The sequence below is a fragment of the Taeniopygia guttata genome, chromosome 4 (assembly GCF_048771995.1).
Source record: "Taeniopygia guttata chromosome 4, bTaeGut7.mat, whole genome shotgun sequence".
In the NCBI taxonomy this organism is placed as follows: Eukaryota; Metazoa; Chordata; class Aves; order Passeriformes; family Estrildidae; genus Taeniopygia; species Taeniopygia guttata.
In genome coordinates, this window is record NC_133028.1 from 15099536 (window position 1) to 15119575 (window position 20040).

At 37.9% G+C, this 20040-nt stretch overlaps 2 protein-coding genes across 10 annotated transcripts in view; both read right to left on the reverse strand.

Moving 5' to 3' along the window:
* Positions 1–5059: 5059 nt before the first annotated feature.
* Positions 5060–6751, reverse strand: FGFBP2 (fibroblast growth factor binding protein 2). Its single transcript, XM_002194520.7, has 2 exons — positions 6010–6751; positions 5060–5196 (listed from the first exon to the last, which is right to left on the reverse strand). The coding sequence occupies exon 1, from the start codon at positions 6611–6613 to the stop codon at positions 6023–6025; it is 591 nt and encodes a 196-aa protein (XP_002194556.2). The 5' UTR covers positions 6614–6751; the 3' UTR covers positions 5060–5196; positions 6010–6022.
* A 2277-nt stretch (positions 6752–9028) lies between these two features.
* The window catches only part of PROM1 (prominin 1), a 61487-nt gene continuing 50475 nt past the window's right edge, over positions 9029–20040 (reverse strand). For 2 of the 9 annotated variants that reach the window (XM_072928022.1, XM_072928020.1), the window contains 10 exons: positions 18690–18782; positions 17966–17983; positions 17583–17636; positions 16095–16175; positions 15938–16006; positions 15317–15409; positions 14034–14149; positions 12877–12945; positions 10759–10799; positions 10360–10499 (listed from right to left, as the gene is read on the reverse strand). In XM_072928022.1, coding sequence (XP_072784123.1) covers positions 10781–10799; positions 12877–12945; positions 14034–14149; positions 15317–15409; positions 15938–16006; positions 16095–16175; positions 17583–17636; positions 17966–17983; positions 18690–18782 — 612 coding nt within the window. In that variant the 3' untranslated portion in view covers positions 10360–10499; positions 10759–10780. Of the gene's footprint in view, positions 10500–10758; positions 10800–12876; positions 12946–13165; positions 13611–14033; positions 14150–15316; positions 15410–15937; positions 16007–16094; positions 16176–17582; positions 17637–17965; positions 17984–18689; positions 18783–20040 lie in introns of those variants that run through there. The other 7 variants (XM_030270785.4, XM_072928021.1, XM_030270788.4 and 4 more) reach the window with 5 other exon arrangements.

Below are 20040 nucleotides of genomic sequence, written 5' to 3' on the forward strand. Positions count from 1 at the left end.
TTCTGATTTGTTTCAGCTGCTGATTTACCCTGAACCGAGCTGTCCAAATGCCATGTGATCAGTGTGAAGCAAAACCAAAGGATACTGAGCTGATTCCAACAATACAGAAGACTTCAGGCTCAAGAAGGCAAGGGAAGCACATGACTGCAGGTGATGCTCTGTCCTTTAATGGCTCTCACCTCTCCTTGTCTGGTAAATTGTGAAAATTCCTCCTGTCATCCTGAAATAGCTTTCCTTCATGGCAGACACCATGTGGATTTGTCAAAGGGGTTTAACAAGTCACGGAGCATCTCTCTGGTGAGAGGAAGTGGCTTGGGATGGATCATGGGGGACAGCAGTATTTGAGATGGTCTTGGGAAAAGAAAGACATCTTGTTCTGAAAAACCACAGCTCCACCTGCTCTGGCACCCACCTTTGGGGCAAACCCACCTGCCCATAGCCCAAGTTTACCAATGTGACTTGAAAGACATTGGTGTCTCTCCTGGTGTGGCCTCCACCCTCCTGCAGGGTCCTGCCAGCCACCCCTCCCCTGAGCAGAGCTGCTCCCAGGCAGCTGCAGAACAGCCAGAATCCAACACCTGGCAGCAACCCCCATCCCCAGCACTGCTGAGCAGCCCAGAGCTAAAACCCAACCCCAGCAGTGCAGCAGGGCAGCAGAGCAAGCCAGGAGCAGCCCCCAGGGCCCCAGAGCCGCTCCTCCTGGGCCAGGCAGCTCACTCAGAGGAGCCCTCCTCCAGGCTGTGTGAATTCCCCCCATGGAAAAACAGGTGCTGCTCAAACACTTGGGTTTCAGCTTCATTTGTGCCATCTGAGGCACCAAACAGCCATGACAGGCTCCGGTGATGTTTTCTGCACACAGATGTGGAAACCCTACTCCATGGTCCTTACTCCTGGCACCTTCCACCACTGACCAAGTTATTCCAAGAGCATGTGACAATCTTCCCCAGCTGCAAACACACATTTGTGGATTCCCATGGTAAACTTCTGGAGTATAAGAAACTGCATAATTTCAGTGCCTGACTGAGAGCATCCATATATTATCTGCATGTGCCTTGGATGGGGTGAGAGGGGAGAATGGGGGCAGCTCTCCTGCCCTCCTGCTGGGCTGCTTGGCAGAGGAAATGGAGAGGTCAGAGCCTGAATTTTGCTCACCATTTCCTTCACTGTGAAGCTTCTAGCCTAGTCCCTAGGCACATTCTTCACTTTATTACAGCTGCATTTGTTGGAGTGCCCTCATGTTACACCAGTAAGACAAATAAAGGGGCAACCAATGTCACCACCAGCACATTAATTTTTATGGGCCCCAGCAGTAGCGACGGAGCAATGCAGGGTTTTTACATCTGCAGCCAGCAGAAGCTAAAAGGACACCTCTGTTTCCCTTCCTGACTACCAGCATGGTGAGCCCGAGGCGGCGCAGCCACCATGGGAGGGGAGGCCTGGGAGAGCAGCGGGTTACACAAACAGTTTCATAACCTGCTGAGGAGGGCGGAACACGAACTTCTGCTCCACATCAGACATCTGCTGAATTTTATCCTTGCTCTGTACATACATCAGCATAGCTGCTCTGGAAATCCAGACCTGGCCTCCTGCCTATCATTCAAGCAGTTTAATTTATACTCAGGATGGGAAAGTAAACAACATGTCTATGAGATAACATCAATGTCTTGTCATCTACTGACTGCACCTCCTCTGCTTTGAGTTCTTACTCCTGTTCTTGTATATACCACTTCTATGTATGTACCACACGCTTTTTGTCACTGTAAAATGATCTGTGAAGTATGATTAGAACAATTTTAATTTGTAAGAGGAAAAGCAGAGAACTCCAAAAAAATCTCCTGTGGTGTGACCAACCCCTCTTCCAAGAAGAAAGCAGAGACTGGGAAAGGCAACAGCAAGAGAAACAGGAAAAAAGAGACAACCATAAAGCTTCTACAGAAGTAGGAACAGCAGTGGGAAACTTTGGGGAAATTCAAATTTTTCCTTTGTCCTTTTGTGAGAGGTATCTGTCCCTAAAATCCATGCCATATTAACTATGACATCTACTGAAAAATCAAGAATGCAAAATGTAATGCTGCATACAATGCAAGAATGCCCAGAGAACGCACTTAAACAATTCTCTCAGAAAACACCAGAGTGCACTACTGCGTAGCTGTCGTCAACTCAGAATATGTTGCTTTATACTTTGTCCAGTTGGTCTTGACAAACTCCACAGATGGAGATTCCAGAGCAGTTCTGAGGAATCCATTCCTGTGTTTATCCTCTTTAAACCTCCCTTTCACTTAATCAGAACTGTAACCAATTAATAAATTAATCACTTAATCAATTTTTGACCAGCATCTCTTTTCCTATCACACACATCAGTGAAGAGCCTGGCTCTGTATTCTGTACAGCTCTCTCATATGGACTGAGGATCAGCTATTAGGTTCCCTCTCCAAGTCTTCAAGCTGAACAAAACCCATTCCCTTGGCCTTTTCTCACAGGAGTGTGCTCCAGTCCTCACCATCTTGATAGCTTTCACTGGACCCACTCCAGTCTTTTTTGGATCTTAAGTGTCAAATACACATCCTTGCATACACAGGTTCTCCAGATGCTTGATTTTGCTTTTTTCTTGGAGGCTTCCATTATCAAAGTAGCAAGTACTTGTGATGCTTCTCTGGAAACCTAAACATGAGGATTCTGAGGCAGGTGGATACCTCACACTGCACTGAATTATCAGCAGAAGCAGCACCTGGATATCAATGGTCTCCCTGCCTGCAGGAATACAGACAAGCTTTTTGGCCTGCTGTTCCTCTGTCAGGAAAAGAAAGAGAAATTCCACCTCCACTCAGATGGATTTCCTGAGCTACTTACCTATACAGGACTAACTAGTTCACCTAAACGAAATAGAACAGCAGATTTCATTCATTCATTAATTTGGTACCCAAAGATTGCACTAAACCCACCACAAACACTTCTCAATTCATCCTTTCATTAATGAATAGCACTTTCATACTCGGAAGGAAACGAAAATGTCACAACTGTACGTTTATGGTGCTAAACACAATTAAATGGTAATGTAGCCAATACAGTCACAGTGCTGTTACACTGAAGTGGGGTGTTTCAGTTAACATCCAATTTTTAAACGTTATGAAAGCAAGATGATGATATTTAACTGAGTTGCTGAGGGTTGTATAGTGTTGCCTAATGAAAAATTATCCATGGCATGCATCACCTTCACCTCTTTCTAAAATGTGATGCTTAACAATGGTCCTGAGTATGTTACAAAAAGCATTTTCTTAAAGGGGGGCCTTTGGTGCAAGACTTTGATTTCTGCTTTCAACAGTGAAACTTCAGGTGGTCATTCCAGGCAGCACAGTACAGGGAGCCCTTTGCAGCAGAGCCCTGCTCCACTGAAATGAGACACAAGCTCCCTGGGGAACAGCGTGCTGGTGTGTGACACTTGTCCTCTGCTGAGCAGAATTAGTGACGGCCACAAATTCGAGACTGTATCAACAGTTCTACGATGCAACAGACAACTCTGCTGCCTCCTGAGCTCACTGTGTACACAAAGAGAAGATGACACGGAAGGGAAAATATTCTTTTGGTGAATGGATGAAACCTCTTATTTTCTCCCACTAACAGTATGTTGGGTGACCAAATGTCTCAGATTTCTCCCATGCAATTCACTATCTCATTTTTGTGGTCATTACTGCTGTGGATAGTACTGCAAAATACTCAGTCTGCAGAGTGGATTTTGCATCATACGTAACAGGAGTTTTAATATATTTAAAAGCACACCTCAGGAAAATCCTCAATCTCCCCTCAACATCACAAACAGTTCCTTAATACCACTTTGATGCATTGTGCATGTTTACAATCAGACAATTATATTAATTTCTATGACAGAATTGGGTTAGTATGTGTACCACTACATTTTTTAGTCACAGCACAAGAGCCTGGCAATGGTAATTGAGATCACAAGTGAAAATTAACCACATTGCATTCATGGCAGAGAAAAATACAGCTTACACATTTTATCCGCATTCAAATTATATTTCTGCTTTGTACACACAACCTTCTGCTCTGATTCTGTGTTCATGACTTGCTATTCTTTTCCATATATATCAAGAGGCTAGGAGAAAGAAAAATATTTCAAGTTTTCTGGTACAAGGCATAAAGTTTAATGATTGGACAATCATGATCTGAAATTGCGTAGTGAAAATTACAAATCTGTGAGTAAAGCTGGAAAAGTACTTTAGTTAAAAATACCTTGCAGAAATGTTGCAAGGCAAACACAGAGCATTATTAAATTCTACAGTGTGAAGTATTTCCAGTTACATCCCTGCTGTGAAACACACTTGGGAACAAAAGGGATCATTGTTAAACAATAATCTGAACGTGATTGTGTTGTAATATGACAACAGGCCACTAGATCTTGTTTTGTGTTTTGAGGAGATTTAGGCAAGTGCCCAAGTTGCCACGTAAGTTACTTTTCAGAATATCTACTGAAACCAAACATTAATAAACCCACTAACAGGTCTTGGTAACACTGAACTCTGCAGATGCATCACTGGTGAACACTTTCCATCTGCTATGTTCAGAAATATATTATTATATTACTGTCTTATTTCTACAGTTTTTTTTCCTGCTAGCTGAAACTCATTATTGTAATATAAACCTAATAACATTGAAAGTATTAATATTCATGCAAACTTGTTCACAGAGGAAAAGCAATGACTCAGACCTGTAATTTCTCTTACACATTCCACTAATAATCTCTTAAGAAACAAGTGTCAAATACTGTGACTTATACAAACAGCACCAGTTAAAATTTCAAGAAAGCACACAAGTACCTTTTCAAAAAAACTTATTTTTATTGTTTGCACTAACTATATTATATCATTAACAGCTTTCATCTCTAACAAACTGAAGCAAGTCAGTACACACAAAAACCTATGCAAGGTCAAGCAGATCCTAGGTTACATAAATGCAGTACACCTTGGTGTGTAACAAGACTAAGGGCAGTTAGTTCATCCTAACATTTCAAGCACAGTCACTCCGGTTTTGTGAATTTTTCAGAGCTGTTAAAAAGTTGCATTTCATTTAAAAAGGAAACAGCTAAAAGACTTAAAGAAATTACTGATTTTAAAGCAAAATTCCTACATCTAAATTATTACAATGCAGCAAGGACCCTTTTTCAGCTGTAATACCATTGCTCTGCAAAACAAAAAAAAAAAAAAAAGAGAAAATTAGTCAATTTGTTGTATTAGGCATAAATTATCATTAGCAGCCTAAACACTTGCCAGCTCACACTGCATATATTCCCATTTCTTTCATGTTTGCCAGGTCCACTTATCAGCTCCTGGCTTTCTCTCTGAGCTGGAAGAGAAGTGGGTATAAAACCAATCCCTTCTGCAATAGAGGACTTTGCCTTTTTAAATGCTAGCTGAAAACCTGAGGCTTACCAAACAAGTGCCTGCATGTGATCCCCTACTGCTCTACAGTAAGACACTCACAAACGAGGACAGTCCACTTGGGTTTACTCATTTCTGCAAGGGGTTTATGAACTAATTTTTAGAGTAAAATTATTAACCAAGAATTTTGATGAATAAGCTTTATTCCCTCAGTCTCTGAATGCAGTTTGTTCTAACTAAAGCATTTGGCTGGATCTGATGCATTTGTTATTTATCTTACTTCCCTGGCATAAATCAGAAGTCAGCACAAGAGGAAAGGAGTGATGGAAGGCAAAAAATAGCCCAATTCAAACAGTTAGAACTGAAATACATAGGATTAACAGATAGGGCAAACACCTCAGTACATACTAAAGACCTCACAGGAGGTTGTATGGGAATCCTGAACCAATATGGATCACTGGAAATTTAAGCTGCCTAGCCCCTCAAAAGCCTTGTAATGTTAGATTTTAGCAAGCGAGCTTAGCACATCCCTGTCCACATCCTGGAGACCCCCAAAATCAAATTACAATAGAATTATTCTTAGGTATATTCTACTGTGCTTCCAGATTAGTTTTACCTGAAGCAAATCTTTAACCCCTAAGGATGCCAATGATGTAGGAGCAGACACCATGCAGAGATTCCCAGCAATGTTCCCGTGCCAGTTTCATTGCTTCTGTTTCATTTTCAGACCTTTGACCATGTTGGGTTGGGTTAGAGTTTTGCCCTGCTTCCCTCATAGGAATGGAAGCTTTCTGGACTGATTTTTCCTGGTCTGCTAGATCTTCTGACTCCACACCAGCAGCTATTTGCCTCATGAGAGCCTCTGGGGGAGCCTTTTGGCACATGGTGGTCTTCAACACTTCCATGGATTCGCAAGCGTGCGGGATCTTTCTGAGTTCTGCAGCGATCTGATTCCAGTAAATCTTCGGATTGTTTCTGAAAGCACGACAGACTGATGGCTTGCCAGTGAATTCACACCAGTAGGACATGCCTTGGCTTTTGCATTCAATTCTAAGTTTCATCTCCTCATCATCACCCCTCACGGTTATTGTGCAAACATCTTTGGTTTTAGTCCGAAATTTGATTTCTTCACCATTGCTTCTTTTCTTTGGCTTCAGCTTCTGTCCCAGTCCTCCCATGCCACAGATCACAACTAGGAAAAGGAGAGCAAAACTCTTCATGGTGAGAGGAGTGAGCCGAGATCCTTGAACAACACGATCCAAAGAAGTAAAAGCAGTAAGTAAATGGCTGCTCACAATTTAAAGCCTTGGTGCACAAAGAAGCCTCTTTCCTGCTAAGCATCAGATGTAAGGGTTAGGCATTTTTATAAAAATAATAAATCACACTTCAGTAGGCAAATGCTTGTAATTTATAGCCTGAGGGAGTGTCAAATAACCTTGGGAGTGTGAACTCCCAAGAAGGTAACAAGACATGTCTTGTAAACGCAGTTAAAATACAGAACGATAGTTGTATAACTGAGAAGCACATTCCTATCCAGGATGAACATGTCATATTTGATTTTTAACAGATATTTTCCATTCTCCAGCTGCTTTATAGCTATCCTCATGCTAGAACTTGTAAGATGATATCAAAGTAAAAAAAGATAGAAGTATCAAACCAATCTCTGATGTCCTGGTAGTTTAAGTGTCCTGGTAAAAAAGCTGATTTGTAGAATGGGCTTTCTGTGGATTTTCACAGTATGGATGCAACTTTAGCTCTACCTTCTGTCCACACATGACATGCAGTGGGGATGCATGGAAGGATCAACTGCACATTCTTTGAGCCATGTAGGTACGCAAGAAAATAAATAAAGTTTAAGAAAAATAAGGTATTACAGGTCTAAAAAAATACCAAACATCTGTAAGTTTTATCATCATTTTTACATCACCAGTCACTTTCAGCCAACAGAGCAAGACCTTAGCATAACGAACTTATCACAGGTCTCAGCAGCAGGGAACAGACCACAGAGCATGTCAGACAGGTATTTGCACTTCATCACTTTCTTATTTTTAAATAGATATTTTCCTGTTTGTAATAAGTGAGCTGTAAAAATGCTGTAAAACAAAGGCAGGAGAACAGAAATATTGTAGTGCAGAATCCTGTCCTAGCAGTTTCTGCTGCAGTAACTAAAAACAGAGCTAAGAAAAAAATCACTGTAACTCCCTTAGCATTCAGAAGGTCATGAGGAAAAATCCCTCCCCTGCTGTGGCAATCCACAGTACTTTTCTGGTTAGTAAGACCCCCACGAGGCACTTCTTCCAAAGACATATATGCTACAGCCAGCTGACCTGACCAGCTCCTGGAAAGGGCTATTGGATTGTTTAGGTATGCTTCAGTAACTGTGGGGTGCTAGAAACCCTTGGTTTAAGACTGGCCATACATAATGGAACAGAACAGCAGTTTGTGTATTTAGTCACTCCCTAGGTAGTGCTAAACAAAATACTAAGGCAAAGGCATTCCTTTTAACACAGATGGTAAAGCAGAACATCAACAACAACAAAAGCGAGTCCCTTACTGCTGTGGCAGCCCAGGTAACTTGAAAGCTGCCTGACAGAAGATGCAGCCACCTGGACAGCCATTCTCGGTATCCTAGCCTTGTTCTTCCAGTCAGCATGCCATCAAGTTCCCATGTGTAAATACCATTTGACAGAGAAAACAATCTTGTTTTCTTTTCATTCCCTCTCCATGGCTATTTTAATACAATTTTTAAAAGAAACCTCATCTCTCTCTTCTTTCCATCAGTTCCTCCTCTCTCTTTTAAGGCACAGTGGTGTGGCTCCAGCCAAGTCTTAGGACAACAATGGCATAAGCCTACTTAAGACTTACCATTCACTCTTCTGTTGTTCTCTGGGGAGTCTTCTCACCCTTCAGCCAGCCAGAAGAATCTTGTTACCCACCTCAAATCCCTCCTGCAAGCACTTGAATACCTCCTAATATATGACCAAAAAATGTATTGTTTACACTTTGTTATGCACAAGAGCACTGAGAATTTTAAGATTTTCTGAAGAGTCCAAAACAATTCAAAAGTTAATTTATACCAGTTTCAGATCTCTTGTTCTCAAAGTTTTTCATGTCTAATCACGAGAACAAATAAACCACAAGGATAAGGAGAAATATCGAAGCTTGGACTCAAAAATATTTATGCGTTAGCTATTGTGTTCCCACCAAGTGTTTGGCTCATTCTAATCTGACATTTCAGTCCTGTCTGCCTGTGCTTCAGATTAAACAGTTAGTGGTTTTTCATATCAGTAGAAGACAATCGCCCTTCTACAAGGAAAGCTAGGATGTCAGCAGTGAACTGTGGGAGCTGAAGAACCAGCAAATATTTAATTCTGCCGTCAGCGCTATACAGAAACAGGTATCCTGCACAGCTCATAGCTTGAATCCTACCATCTTGCATAATTCACATTCTTGGTGGAAGTTGGAAGCTCCCTCACCCAGAGTCAAAGTTCTTTCAGTCCTTCCTGCTGCAAAAGTAAAAGTCAAATATAGCAAAGATTTTTGATCAGGGTAAAGACATTCACTCTCATAAGAGTTTAACTCTGTGCAACTCTTCTGAGAGATGTCTCCACAACAAAACAAGAGAGAACCCAACATAAGGTAGTTAAGCAAGATCTTTTTTATTTAAATGAACTGGGAATATTTTCTCAAATTAAAAATAGAAACTTTTAAAAATCTGCAATTCTGAACATTACATATACACATATGCTACATACTGTCAATTAGAAATGTTTCCATTTATGACATAAAAATGAAAAATTTAAGGTTATTCCGGATTAAAGACTGCTATCATTTTTCAGCATTTCTTCAAAATTATAATAATGATGTACAGGATTATCTCTACTTCAAGACAATGAACCCTGTTTGAAAAAAAAGTTAACAATAGTGATAGATGAAGAGATACTATTTTAGATCAATATATTGACTACTTCACCTGCCAGAAGGTTTTACACTGGTAACACAGTTTTGGCCTTGTTGATAAAGTTTACTGTTAACTAATTCAGCAATTCAACCATATGCCTAAATTCAGTGAAATAACTCTAACAGTACAAATGTTAACTCCAATTGCTAAACAAATTTGAATTTCAATATTGTAAATCACAGTATAGTATTATTTAGCAAAAATACTACCACTGCCTCCCAAGGAGCCACAGTGATACTATTAAGGACATTACAGAAGTGGGTGTGAAAGAAGAAAAGGAAGATAGAGAATGTAAAGCATTCCAAAAATCGCCAACATAGGACATCCGTCATGCTCTTTTTGAGTACTACTGAACTCTAGAAAGCTTAGCTTTTTCACTATATTATGCATCCCGCACACCCCAGACCCTCCCACCCAAAGTTTAAAAACAAACTTCTCCAAGAAGTCCCTTTCATGTCTATACAGCAAAATCCACTAAATATTAAATTATTAAGGAAAAAAAAAAAAAAAAGAAAAAAGAGGGATAAAACAAAACTGCGACTGAGCTTCACACAAAGAGACACTGTGGACCCCATTACAATCCAAATTTAGTCCAATGTAGTCATTCAAGAGCACCAAATAGCAACACTGGTCATGCTGGTAAATTCATTTGTGAAGAGTATTATACAATATTAAAATCTTAACTAAACACTTAAAAGTTTTAAGAAAAATGTATATACAAAAGTCTCTGGTATACAAAATGTATTTTTATGTAAACGTGTATGTACTTTATTTAACACAAATCAACAATTTAAGATAAGAACTTGAACAATTTTAAAAGAATTACTAGGCAAAGGCTGTTAATCTAATTAATTTATATACTGTGATGTAAGGTAGAAAGCCCAGTGTAAAAAAGTAAAAAAACCAAAAAAACATTTTAATCCAAGCCTTGAACAGTGGTATTTGAGAGGCAGTGCCCTGATCACAAAATATTCTGTACAGTAGTTTATGGCATAACATTCAATAGTACATTTGGGATTTACAGTACAGCTGACATAAAACAAGTGGCTCAGGATCTGTCAGATGAATGGAAATGCCAAACGCCAATACAATGGAAGAACAATGATGTACTCCCATAGAAGAGTCTTGAGCCTCATTTATATAGCCTGGAAATAATAACAAAAAATTTAGGATAAAAATTATGAAGACTGAATTTTAACATAATTTAAACAGAACGAAGGGAAAGATTTTAATACAAACATCAATATGACTGAATACCTTTTTTGATTTTAGACCTCACGCTTGCCTTGGCGTGTCTGGGGCAGTGTGATGTATAGCATACTCATTGTTGCAGCAATCAAGAGCAACCTTCCTCAAATAGTAAAGTAGTAATAGATCTAGAATTGATTTAAGTTTATTACTTACCCCTTAACACTTCCAATATGTGTTACCACTGTTCCACAGAGCTACATGAGAAAAACAAAAACAAACATAAAATAAACCCATCATTTTCTTTTGTCCACAAATGGAACAGAAATACTGTGTCTAAACTTAGGTAAGACAAGCTCAGTTGGCCTAAGATAGTCTCAATATATTACTCATTTAATCAAGTACTTTTCAAACAAGAGGAAATACATCCATGGTTTTCTCCACCAACCTTTCAGGTTATTTTTGTTTCACTATAGAAATAAATACTTGGATTGCCTATTCAACACTCCTATTTTGTAAATTTAATCCAGCCTCATGTTTTGCTCTCACAAAAATGGTGGCTGCATTTGAGTTTATTTGTGTCTTTGACATATATATATATATATATATATATATATAAATACCTGTGTGAGACACATATACCTCATGTAGCTCTTACATGTACTTAGGTATCTTAGTGTTATAAGAATATTGCATCTCTTTTCAGCAAAATTATCCAGCTGATTCTGAAGGATAAAAAACCCCAAGCCCAACCCTGTGGCATTCTTTGAACCTGCAAAAGCGTAGGCATACAGAGATCTATTCAAAATTGTATCTCTCAAAGTATATCCAAAATCATTTGTAGGAAATGAGAAAAATCAAGGATAGTATAAAAGCAAAGAGTATACTAAAATTTGATTTTATTCATATGGGAATGCCATAATGAGAAATTCAAAGCATGTATGCCATAATTAGCAGTTTTTCAAATTACCTCCATTAGCACATCAGAAGACAGCACTGCATCAAACTGAATTTGTAAATTTTAGCATTTTATCAAAATAAGTCAGGACTGAATTAGTGGATCTTTGTATAAAAGATTATTTTATGCTAGTAATTTTTAGGTTGTTCAGCAATGCTGAATTAAATTATCAATGACTATCATAAGAAAACATGCTATGAACCTCAAAAATATTAACAGTCATATTAAAGATTCAAAGATCAGAAAAGGAATTCTAAGGCCTAGGAAATTATTGATTTTCTCTATTGTAAAATATTGAAAATCCTTAAAACTGAGAGTCCTTAGATATGCCAATGGAGAGATTTTTTGACTTAAACTCCTTGTCAGTTAATATGGGGAGTAAGCACCCTTAAATTGCAAAACAGACCACAAAAACTCTGATCGTAAATATCACTAAAAGTATTGTTATATAAAGACTTCCTTCAGAAGGAGATCTGGAATGAAGATTTGGTCAGTAAATAATTATTGTAAAATACAGTCCTAAGTAATAGTAATAACCATCCTCATCATCATCACCAGGTGTAACCATGAACTCTGTCAAGACCCAAACTTTGACCTCTCTCTATTCACTTGTTATTTAAAGCATAGTGGTGTCTTCTTTATAAATACTCAACCTATACATTCAGTCATGAAGTTGCAAAGTAAGGCACAGTGAGCTACAGATTTCAATCATAAATTTAAACCATTCTTAAGCAACTTGCAAATTTTGCTAAACCAAATAATGAAGTTGTGGGATATAGAGTATTATCCCCCCGGAAACTGAGTCTTACAATTAGCTAATGTTTTACAGCACAGAAGCTGTAGAGGCAGAAAATAACCCAAACATCCTCCTTTTTTTAAACATATCTTGAGCTTCTTGCTTTGTGATGCTACATTCTAGTGCTACCCATGCACAAGCACCCATTTCCTACGTTCATGCTTCCTGCATACCTGAAACACTTGCCTTTTACAGGAGATCTCTTCTCACCATTTAAAAAGTAAAACTACTCAGGATGTATTTCCATCCTATCACTTTCATCTGCTATCAGAGAATTTTAATAGGTTTGTCAATTTAGGACCAACCACTGTTCTGACTAAATGCCTGATTACATGGATTTTAAGATCAAATTTACCAATTACTTTGTTAAATTGCAGGAAAATACCTCTATACCAGGTGTTATATAAAGAATATTTGAGAAATATACATCATACTGCATTTGCTACAGTGAATAATCATGCAAAAAGACCACCAGAGAATGAAGAGATTCACTTTAAAGCATGAAGAAAATTGGAAATGTGATTAAAAAAGAAGCTGAAATAAGGACACATGAAGGCATGCAGTTTCAGACTTGGTTTACCTTGTAAAAACAGGATTGTGTATACCATATAAATTCTCTTTATGATAACCATTATTACCATTTTCCGTACTGTAATAAAATAAATACACCAAGAAAGACCATGTTAACTATAAGATGCACTATATACAATATGGCTTCTAACACATGTACATGGATGATGGTATTATATGCAAAGATACGCTGTGTCTGTACAATAGAATATAACTTTTTCTTTGTAACATTCAAGAATTATGGTATAATTATAACTTTACATTTTATAGTATTTTTATATTCTCCAAAAATCAATTAATTATTTTTCTATTCATGTTGAGTTGGAGACTCTAATATAATCTATCAAGCCTGGAGAAAGAGAACATGTTACCTCTTTTGAAGTAACAAGTTACATTAAAAATATAAACCCTTCCATATTAATAAAATAATTTCAATAAATATCAGCAAAAGTCTTAACGTTTTCATGGGTATATTTTTGAAACTAAAAAACACAGAAAAGGAGGAGTAATTAACTAGACTCTAATAAGTGAGTAATTTCAGCTGTACATGCCTGTTTGTACTCTACTGACTTGTCAATGTGCAATGAAAAACAACCACTGTGAAATGGGGAGAAATGCAGTGCACAGGCTAACTGAACAATGAGCAAAACAAGGAGCAGAAAAGAAAACAGTAAAAAAACTGACAGGAAAATACGTAAGAATAGTTATCATAAAGTAAAATGCCAAGTCCCTGAGACAGAGGAACTGCAATTGAAAAAGGAAAGACTGGTTAGGAATAACTAAGACAGCAAGAAAGCAAATAATTAATTCAAGGAGACTACAAATAAGGCACAATTCACTTTAACAGGTTACTTAGCAAAGCTAATAACTTGCACATTTGGAACTTATTTATATAAATGCTGCTCACAAAGCTCTGAAGACCTCATCCTGACATAAGATTCTCAAAGTCAGAGCCAGCTCCATCTGCATTCATGGCAAGTCAAGGCTACCAAAGGCCACCTGCATGAAGCAGTTTGCAGGCACTGACCCAAACTTGCAGCATTACACAGGAACATGCAGTTCTACTCTGGCAGCACAGGTTTAAGAATTATAGAGCCTTCACGTGAAACACTAGAAAAAACATTTTAATCCATTTGCCATTAAGTTTGTTTTGGAATATATACTTACTCATCATAAACATCCTCTGTATCCATCCTACGATAGTATTTAGAGAGTTTTACAGCAAAAATTATGGCAGGAATTAGAAATATTGAAGAGCCTCCCAAACCAAACCAGAAGGTATTCTGAAATAAAAGCAATAGGAAAATCAAGGAAAAAAGGTAATGGAGAAAACTAATCAGTAAAGTACTGAACCCCTGCTTGATATTCTAGCCATTGTTACCAAAAGAACAAAGTAGAAATTAGTTCTTGCAGTTCTTGTCAAAATATGAAGTTCCAGAACTTTCTTAAGACACTTTATAACTTGCAAACTGCAGCCCTGTTTGTGCAACTAATTTCATTATTATGGTTGAACTGAGTTATCACCTGGTGTTAAAATGATATTTCAAATTTGATTTGTACTGGCTTGAGGCATTTTAACTTCCAAGTGACTCAGCTAAGTTCTATCATCAGGGAAACCATGGTCCATCTCTCACCAGAGGGGTAATGGCTCCACAAAGGAGAACAGCAGCTCTGTAATGTACGAGCTAATCAATGAGGACAACATAGATGAGGAGGTTTTCATGGTTAAGCATTACCAAAACTAAACATTTCACAGTTAAGCATCCATCATCAAGGCCAGAGTGTTTTGGCTTTGACTGATTATATGTATTACAGGTAGTGTGATTAGGATCTGATTAAAGTGCCATAAGGCTAAGTAATAGTTTAAGAGGCATTTTAGGTCCTTTCCAGGCACATGGTGTCTTACTTTACTTTTAATACATGCTGTCCTCTTTCCAAGTCCTTTTGGCAAGATGAAAAAGCCAGTATTTCCCTTCTATCCTGCTACAAGGCATGCACAAGGTCTCCAACATACAGAAATTAATCAAGATCTGTCTGCTACAAGTTTAGTGATAAAAACTTATTCCGGTTTTCTAGATTTCAGGAAAGATACCTGAAAAGGTTTTTCCTCAGTATTTTCTACTTGCTTCCTGCCCACACCTCACCCCTGTAAGTCAGCAACAGTTACAGATGAAGCTTCAGATCTTTATGCTTTTCCATTTTCCCTTTCAAGGTGTTGTAGAATCAGTTAATTTTACAGAATTCTTGTTAATAGAAGCTTAAGTTTACTGAAAATCCAGGAAGTCCAGCACAGGTTTGTCTTTGGACTTGATCCACATCAGAATATTCTCCTTGCATAACTTTGTATGCGATACTTCAGAACAGTCAAGCCAGAATAATTAAATGCAGATGTATTTTGAAAGACTTTTCCCCTTGATGCCCCAATTCTGAGTAAAAAAAATGTTTCTTACCACAGAATCAGCTATATAGCTGCATAAAAAAATATCTACTGCTGTATCTATCACATTGGCAATAGGCTTGCATGCTGCTACTTCCATTGAAATCTGAAAAAAAATGAGATAACAGTTTTAAGTATCTAACAAAATAAAATAAGAATCTCTAAACTTTCTTAAGTAATAGTTTACTAAATTGTTATACATTACCCTATCCAAATTCAAAATAAATAATAGTAGGATATGCTATAAACTGAAAGTCTTTTAAACACCAGCTTACTTTCTCAAAGGCTGCAGCTGAAGAGAGAAAAATATAAGATGCTAAGAACATCAATTTGAACTATGCAGGGTTAGGTTCAGTGAAGTACTGGCAAAATGGTAGATTTCAGTCTAGCCCTGAAAACAATACTGTTAAATTTGCACTGCATTCCAAACAACACAACTCATCGTTTCCATTCTGTAAATGCAACAGAACTATAGGAGACTGATTTTCCCATCCACAGTAAGTACAAATGTATTAAAACCTGAAACGATAAAACACACTATCAAAGTAAGAGTATATAATTGATTTTATTACTAATACTGTTTAACTTTCTTATTTTTAAACACAGCTTCTCTAATAAAGTAAATGCAACTTACCGACTCCTTGACCCACTCAGTGTACTGCTCAAAGTAGCCTATTATGGTATCCATGTACTTTTTTGTCTCCTAGGACCAGATCAAAGAGAAGAAATGCAAATTAACCTCTATCTCTGTGACATCATAAATTAATGTACGTTGATAAAATAGAGCTTACCTGGACAATAACTTGAGAAGCATTGTTATTTATGAGATCCTGGGCAGCATTAACAGCGCTAATGACATTTTTCACCTTAACCTGGACGGGAAGAGATGGTGTTTAATATAAACAAATCTCCTTCAGGCTGTTGCAATGGCTCTATATGGCCACTGCCAGGAATCTACTCTCTTGATAAACCAGTGCCACTGTCTTGTCAAAACCTGACAAAAAATGCATTTACAGACAGAACAGGAGTCTGCCTAAGGATTCAGGATCATCTCAATATTCTCTTATTCTGAAAAATGATGAGTCAGTGGACATGATTTGGTATCTTTTCCTGGAACCTACATAACTAATTTATATACCAGATTAGGTTTTATCTTCACTCTCTTTCCTTCAATCAATGTCTGCATATACACTACAAACACACAAAGTGCACAGGAAGAAAACAGTGGGCCATATACCATCACAGCTCTTGATGACTGAGGTAGCTCATATTCTGTACAGCCAGAATATGCCTCTAATCAACTACCTGAAGGACTGAGATATTTTTTCATACCCCTATAAATTCTCTCACAGAACACACACAAAGGACAGTGTACACAGAGCCTGAACATGCAGAGATGCTTCTTAAATATACTTTAGAGTCCAACATCATCCCTTTCTTATCAATACCTTACCTCATGGCTTCTTCCCTTCTCACCCACTTTCAAATCACAGATTCTAACAAATACCTAGCTGCTCTGCTGCTGGATGGGTGAAAACTGTAATGAGAAGCACTAAGGTAGGTATGCCCCATAAAGTTGCTGAGACTATGACTATGATGCTAGTGTGGTTGTATTCCTGCTACCAGAGCCAAGGCAGGCTGGTGGCTGAAAGCTTTACTTCCAGGAAAGCAATCATCCTGTTGCTCATTTACTGGCAGTGAAACCAGCTGGTCTCACTGTGGTGCAGGCACTATTTAAGAGGGGAAACGTGGGCTGCCCTGGAAAAGCCTCTAAACAGATCCAGGATCCTAGAGCAAGGCTGATGGTGCAGAAGCAGGAACATAATAAGTAAAACCTAAAGAAACAGCCCTCAGTGGGAGCTGGGCATGGAACAAAAGCTGGTTAAGGATGTGAATCACATAGCTCTCTTTTGTCAGTTGTAATTTTGCATTGTGTTTTGTGGTTGTTTCCCCAAGGTTTTGCTTTCAAGGATTCTAGAAAAGACATTCTGAGGAAAATGAGTAACACACTATATAGACTGGTACTGAAGCCTATTTTATCACCTGACAGTTCAGTTTATAATTCATAGTCCCAAAACCATCCTAAATTTTCTTTTTTTTAATTTTCCTTTATGCAGATGAAAGATCTAAATCATTATTACTGCCTCAATGCATTACAATCTCTTGCAATAATGGAACAGCTAGAAACAGAAGAAAACTGCTGAAAATACATGCCCTGCATATGTGGCAGAAGGATTTAAACCAGAAAAATGTTCCTGTTGCCAGAAAGAAAAGCTTACCATAAGTTCAGATGAAGTCCTCTTCAGTAACCTAATGCTCTGATTTAAAGTACTCTATTGGAAAGGAAGGAAAAAAAAAAGCTTCAAGTACTTACTACAGGTAAGAGCCAACGTGTTTTAAGCTTATATTTATGCTTTGATCTTCTACAGACTATTTTGTTATTAGTACTACAAATCACATTGTATGCAACAGTAACAACAGCTGCATTAGAATTAATACATTGTGGGTTTAATCATTGAATCAGTACTTCACCAACAGCACTGATTTAACTGAAATTAGATGCAACAAACTAAGATTGGAGGAAAGATGGAACAGTTAAACTCCGACCCACATGTTCAGAGAATTCTATATTGTGCAATTTCTGAAGGGAAAAAGCACTTACCCTAGCTTTAACATATTTCTTGACAGTCAGTTTTGTAAAAGAAAAAAGAGATGAGAATAATTAGGAGTTAATTAGGAAAGAACAGCATAGAATCAGAGTGGACCAGAAGACCTAGTATTTTTCTAAAAGTGGTGCAGACACACAATATCAGATGCCAGGATAAACTAAAAGTCTTCATGATATGTGGAGGAAAAAGCAACACCTAACATGAAGGAGAGTCACAGCTTGACACAGGACTGTGTCGAAATCAGGCAGAAGCAGCTCTTTTACATCTTTCATAGAATCAATAAAAAAGACTTTGGCTCTACATACTAATCCCAGGAATTTCCAATTCCAATACTGTTAGGTGATTGCCACCTCCAAGAAATAAAGGGTCAAAGCAATAATGCCTTTTATTACTGAAGACCACTGACAGTCAAAAAAAGAAAATTAGTGATTTAGGGGGTTTTAGGGTTAAGAGTTTTGTAAGGTTGTCCCCTGCTTCTTCTTTTATTTATATATAATCATAAATTAGCAATAGAAAAAAATGGGGAAAGGCCATTATTTTAGACAGCACTATAAAACAGTAGCATTTTAAGTAAGAAAACTTATTAACTTATTAAACACACACTTTAGTCAGATTACTTTTCATTGATACAACCTGTGCTTGTTTTCTAACCTCTTTAAGATATTTGGACATTTGCATTTTCTACAAGTATGGTTCAGTATTGCTTTAATATTTTACCATAGCTTGCTCCAGTGGAACAACTTGCTGGTTATGAATCATTCGAATGTTGTTTGCATGTCCTTTTAAGGCATTTTCCAGTGCTCCTTTTGGCTGCAAAAAATGCAATTATGCAGTATTGTTCAATAACCTCAAAGCTTTCCAACAAATCAAAAAACAATGAAAGTTACACATCCACTCCAGAACAGCTCATGCTAAAAATGGGGTATGACAAACTGAATTCCTCAACACAAGGAGGGAAAAAGAAAAAACCAACCCCTGTATTAATAATTCAAATCTCAGCAACCAAACCAGATATACTACCTTGCTTATCTGGCTATAACATTATCAGGACAGATTTAACTGAAGAGAATTTTCACATGATGCACTAAGTCATTTTAAATACAGAAGAGTGAGCACATCTCCCTCGCACTCACCACAAGGTTCTTGACTGCAAGAACCCTGTAGCCCTGCACCCCAGCTGCGACATGTACCCAGTCATGGTACTTGCTTTTGTTTTGGAAATGTGGGCATCACCCTGAGGCACCCTCTGCTTTGTGAGTGGCACAGAATTTTAAGTATTTTCAGCCAGTCACTTGGAAAGGCACCTGTGAAGGGTATTTTCCTTTTTTTTGTGGCTCCCACCTTTCAGTCAGAAGATGTGAGTTTCTGTTCTGATTTTCAAATGCTTGTCCGGAGCTCATACCCACTGCCAAACACTATAAAATTTGGTTTTACTCTCAGATATAAATTTATTTTTCATTTCCTTTTGGTGGAAAAACCACTTGGTTCCCTGCATACACAGTAAATACACACTGCTGACTCCATTCTGGATGTGTAATAATGGCAGACCTCAGTGCTCAGAGATGTGTTCGCTTCCTGTGAAGTGTTCATGTGAGCACTCAGCTGGGTCACTGAGCAGTTTCAGGATGCTCCATCTCCAGTACTGACAAAGTGAGTTAATTTACCTAGCACCACATGTTGGTTGTACTGCTTCCTCCTCCATACCCGCCTTGGTTTGATCTAGGTTTTATACCATTTGCTCCTTTCAGTCTAAAAAGCTACGTTCACTTTTGTGTCAGGTGCCAAAAGATACAAACTAGACACCCAAAATGAATCAATTCCATAAGTTTTTAGGTGGTTTTTTTATTGGTTCTAAGAGCTATCACTAGTAACAAAGTGAGATCATAAAATATCCTTGGAAACCAGTACCATTTTTTTAAACAATCAAACTTTTATAATACATTGTATTATTGGGGTTTTCAAGATATTTCATAGATTACACTAAATAGCATCTAAAGGAAGAAATAAAAACATGCATTGTAACAGTGAATACATTTACTTATTTACACAATTATTTCTTTTGTATAAA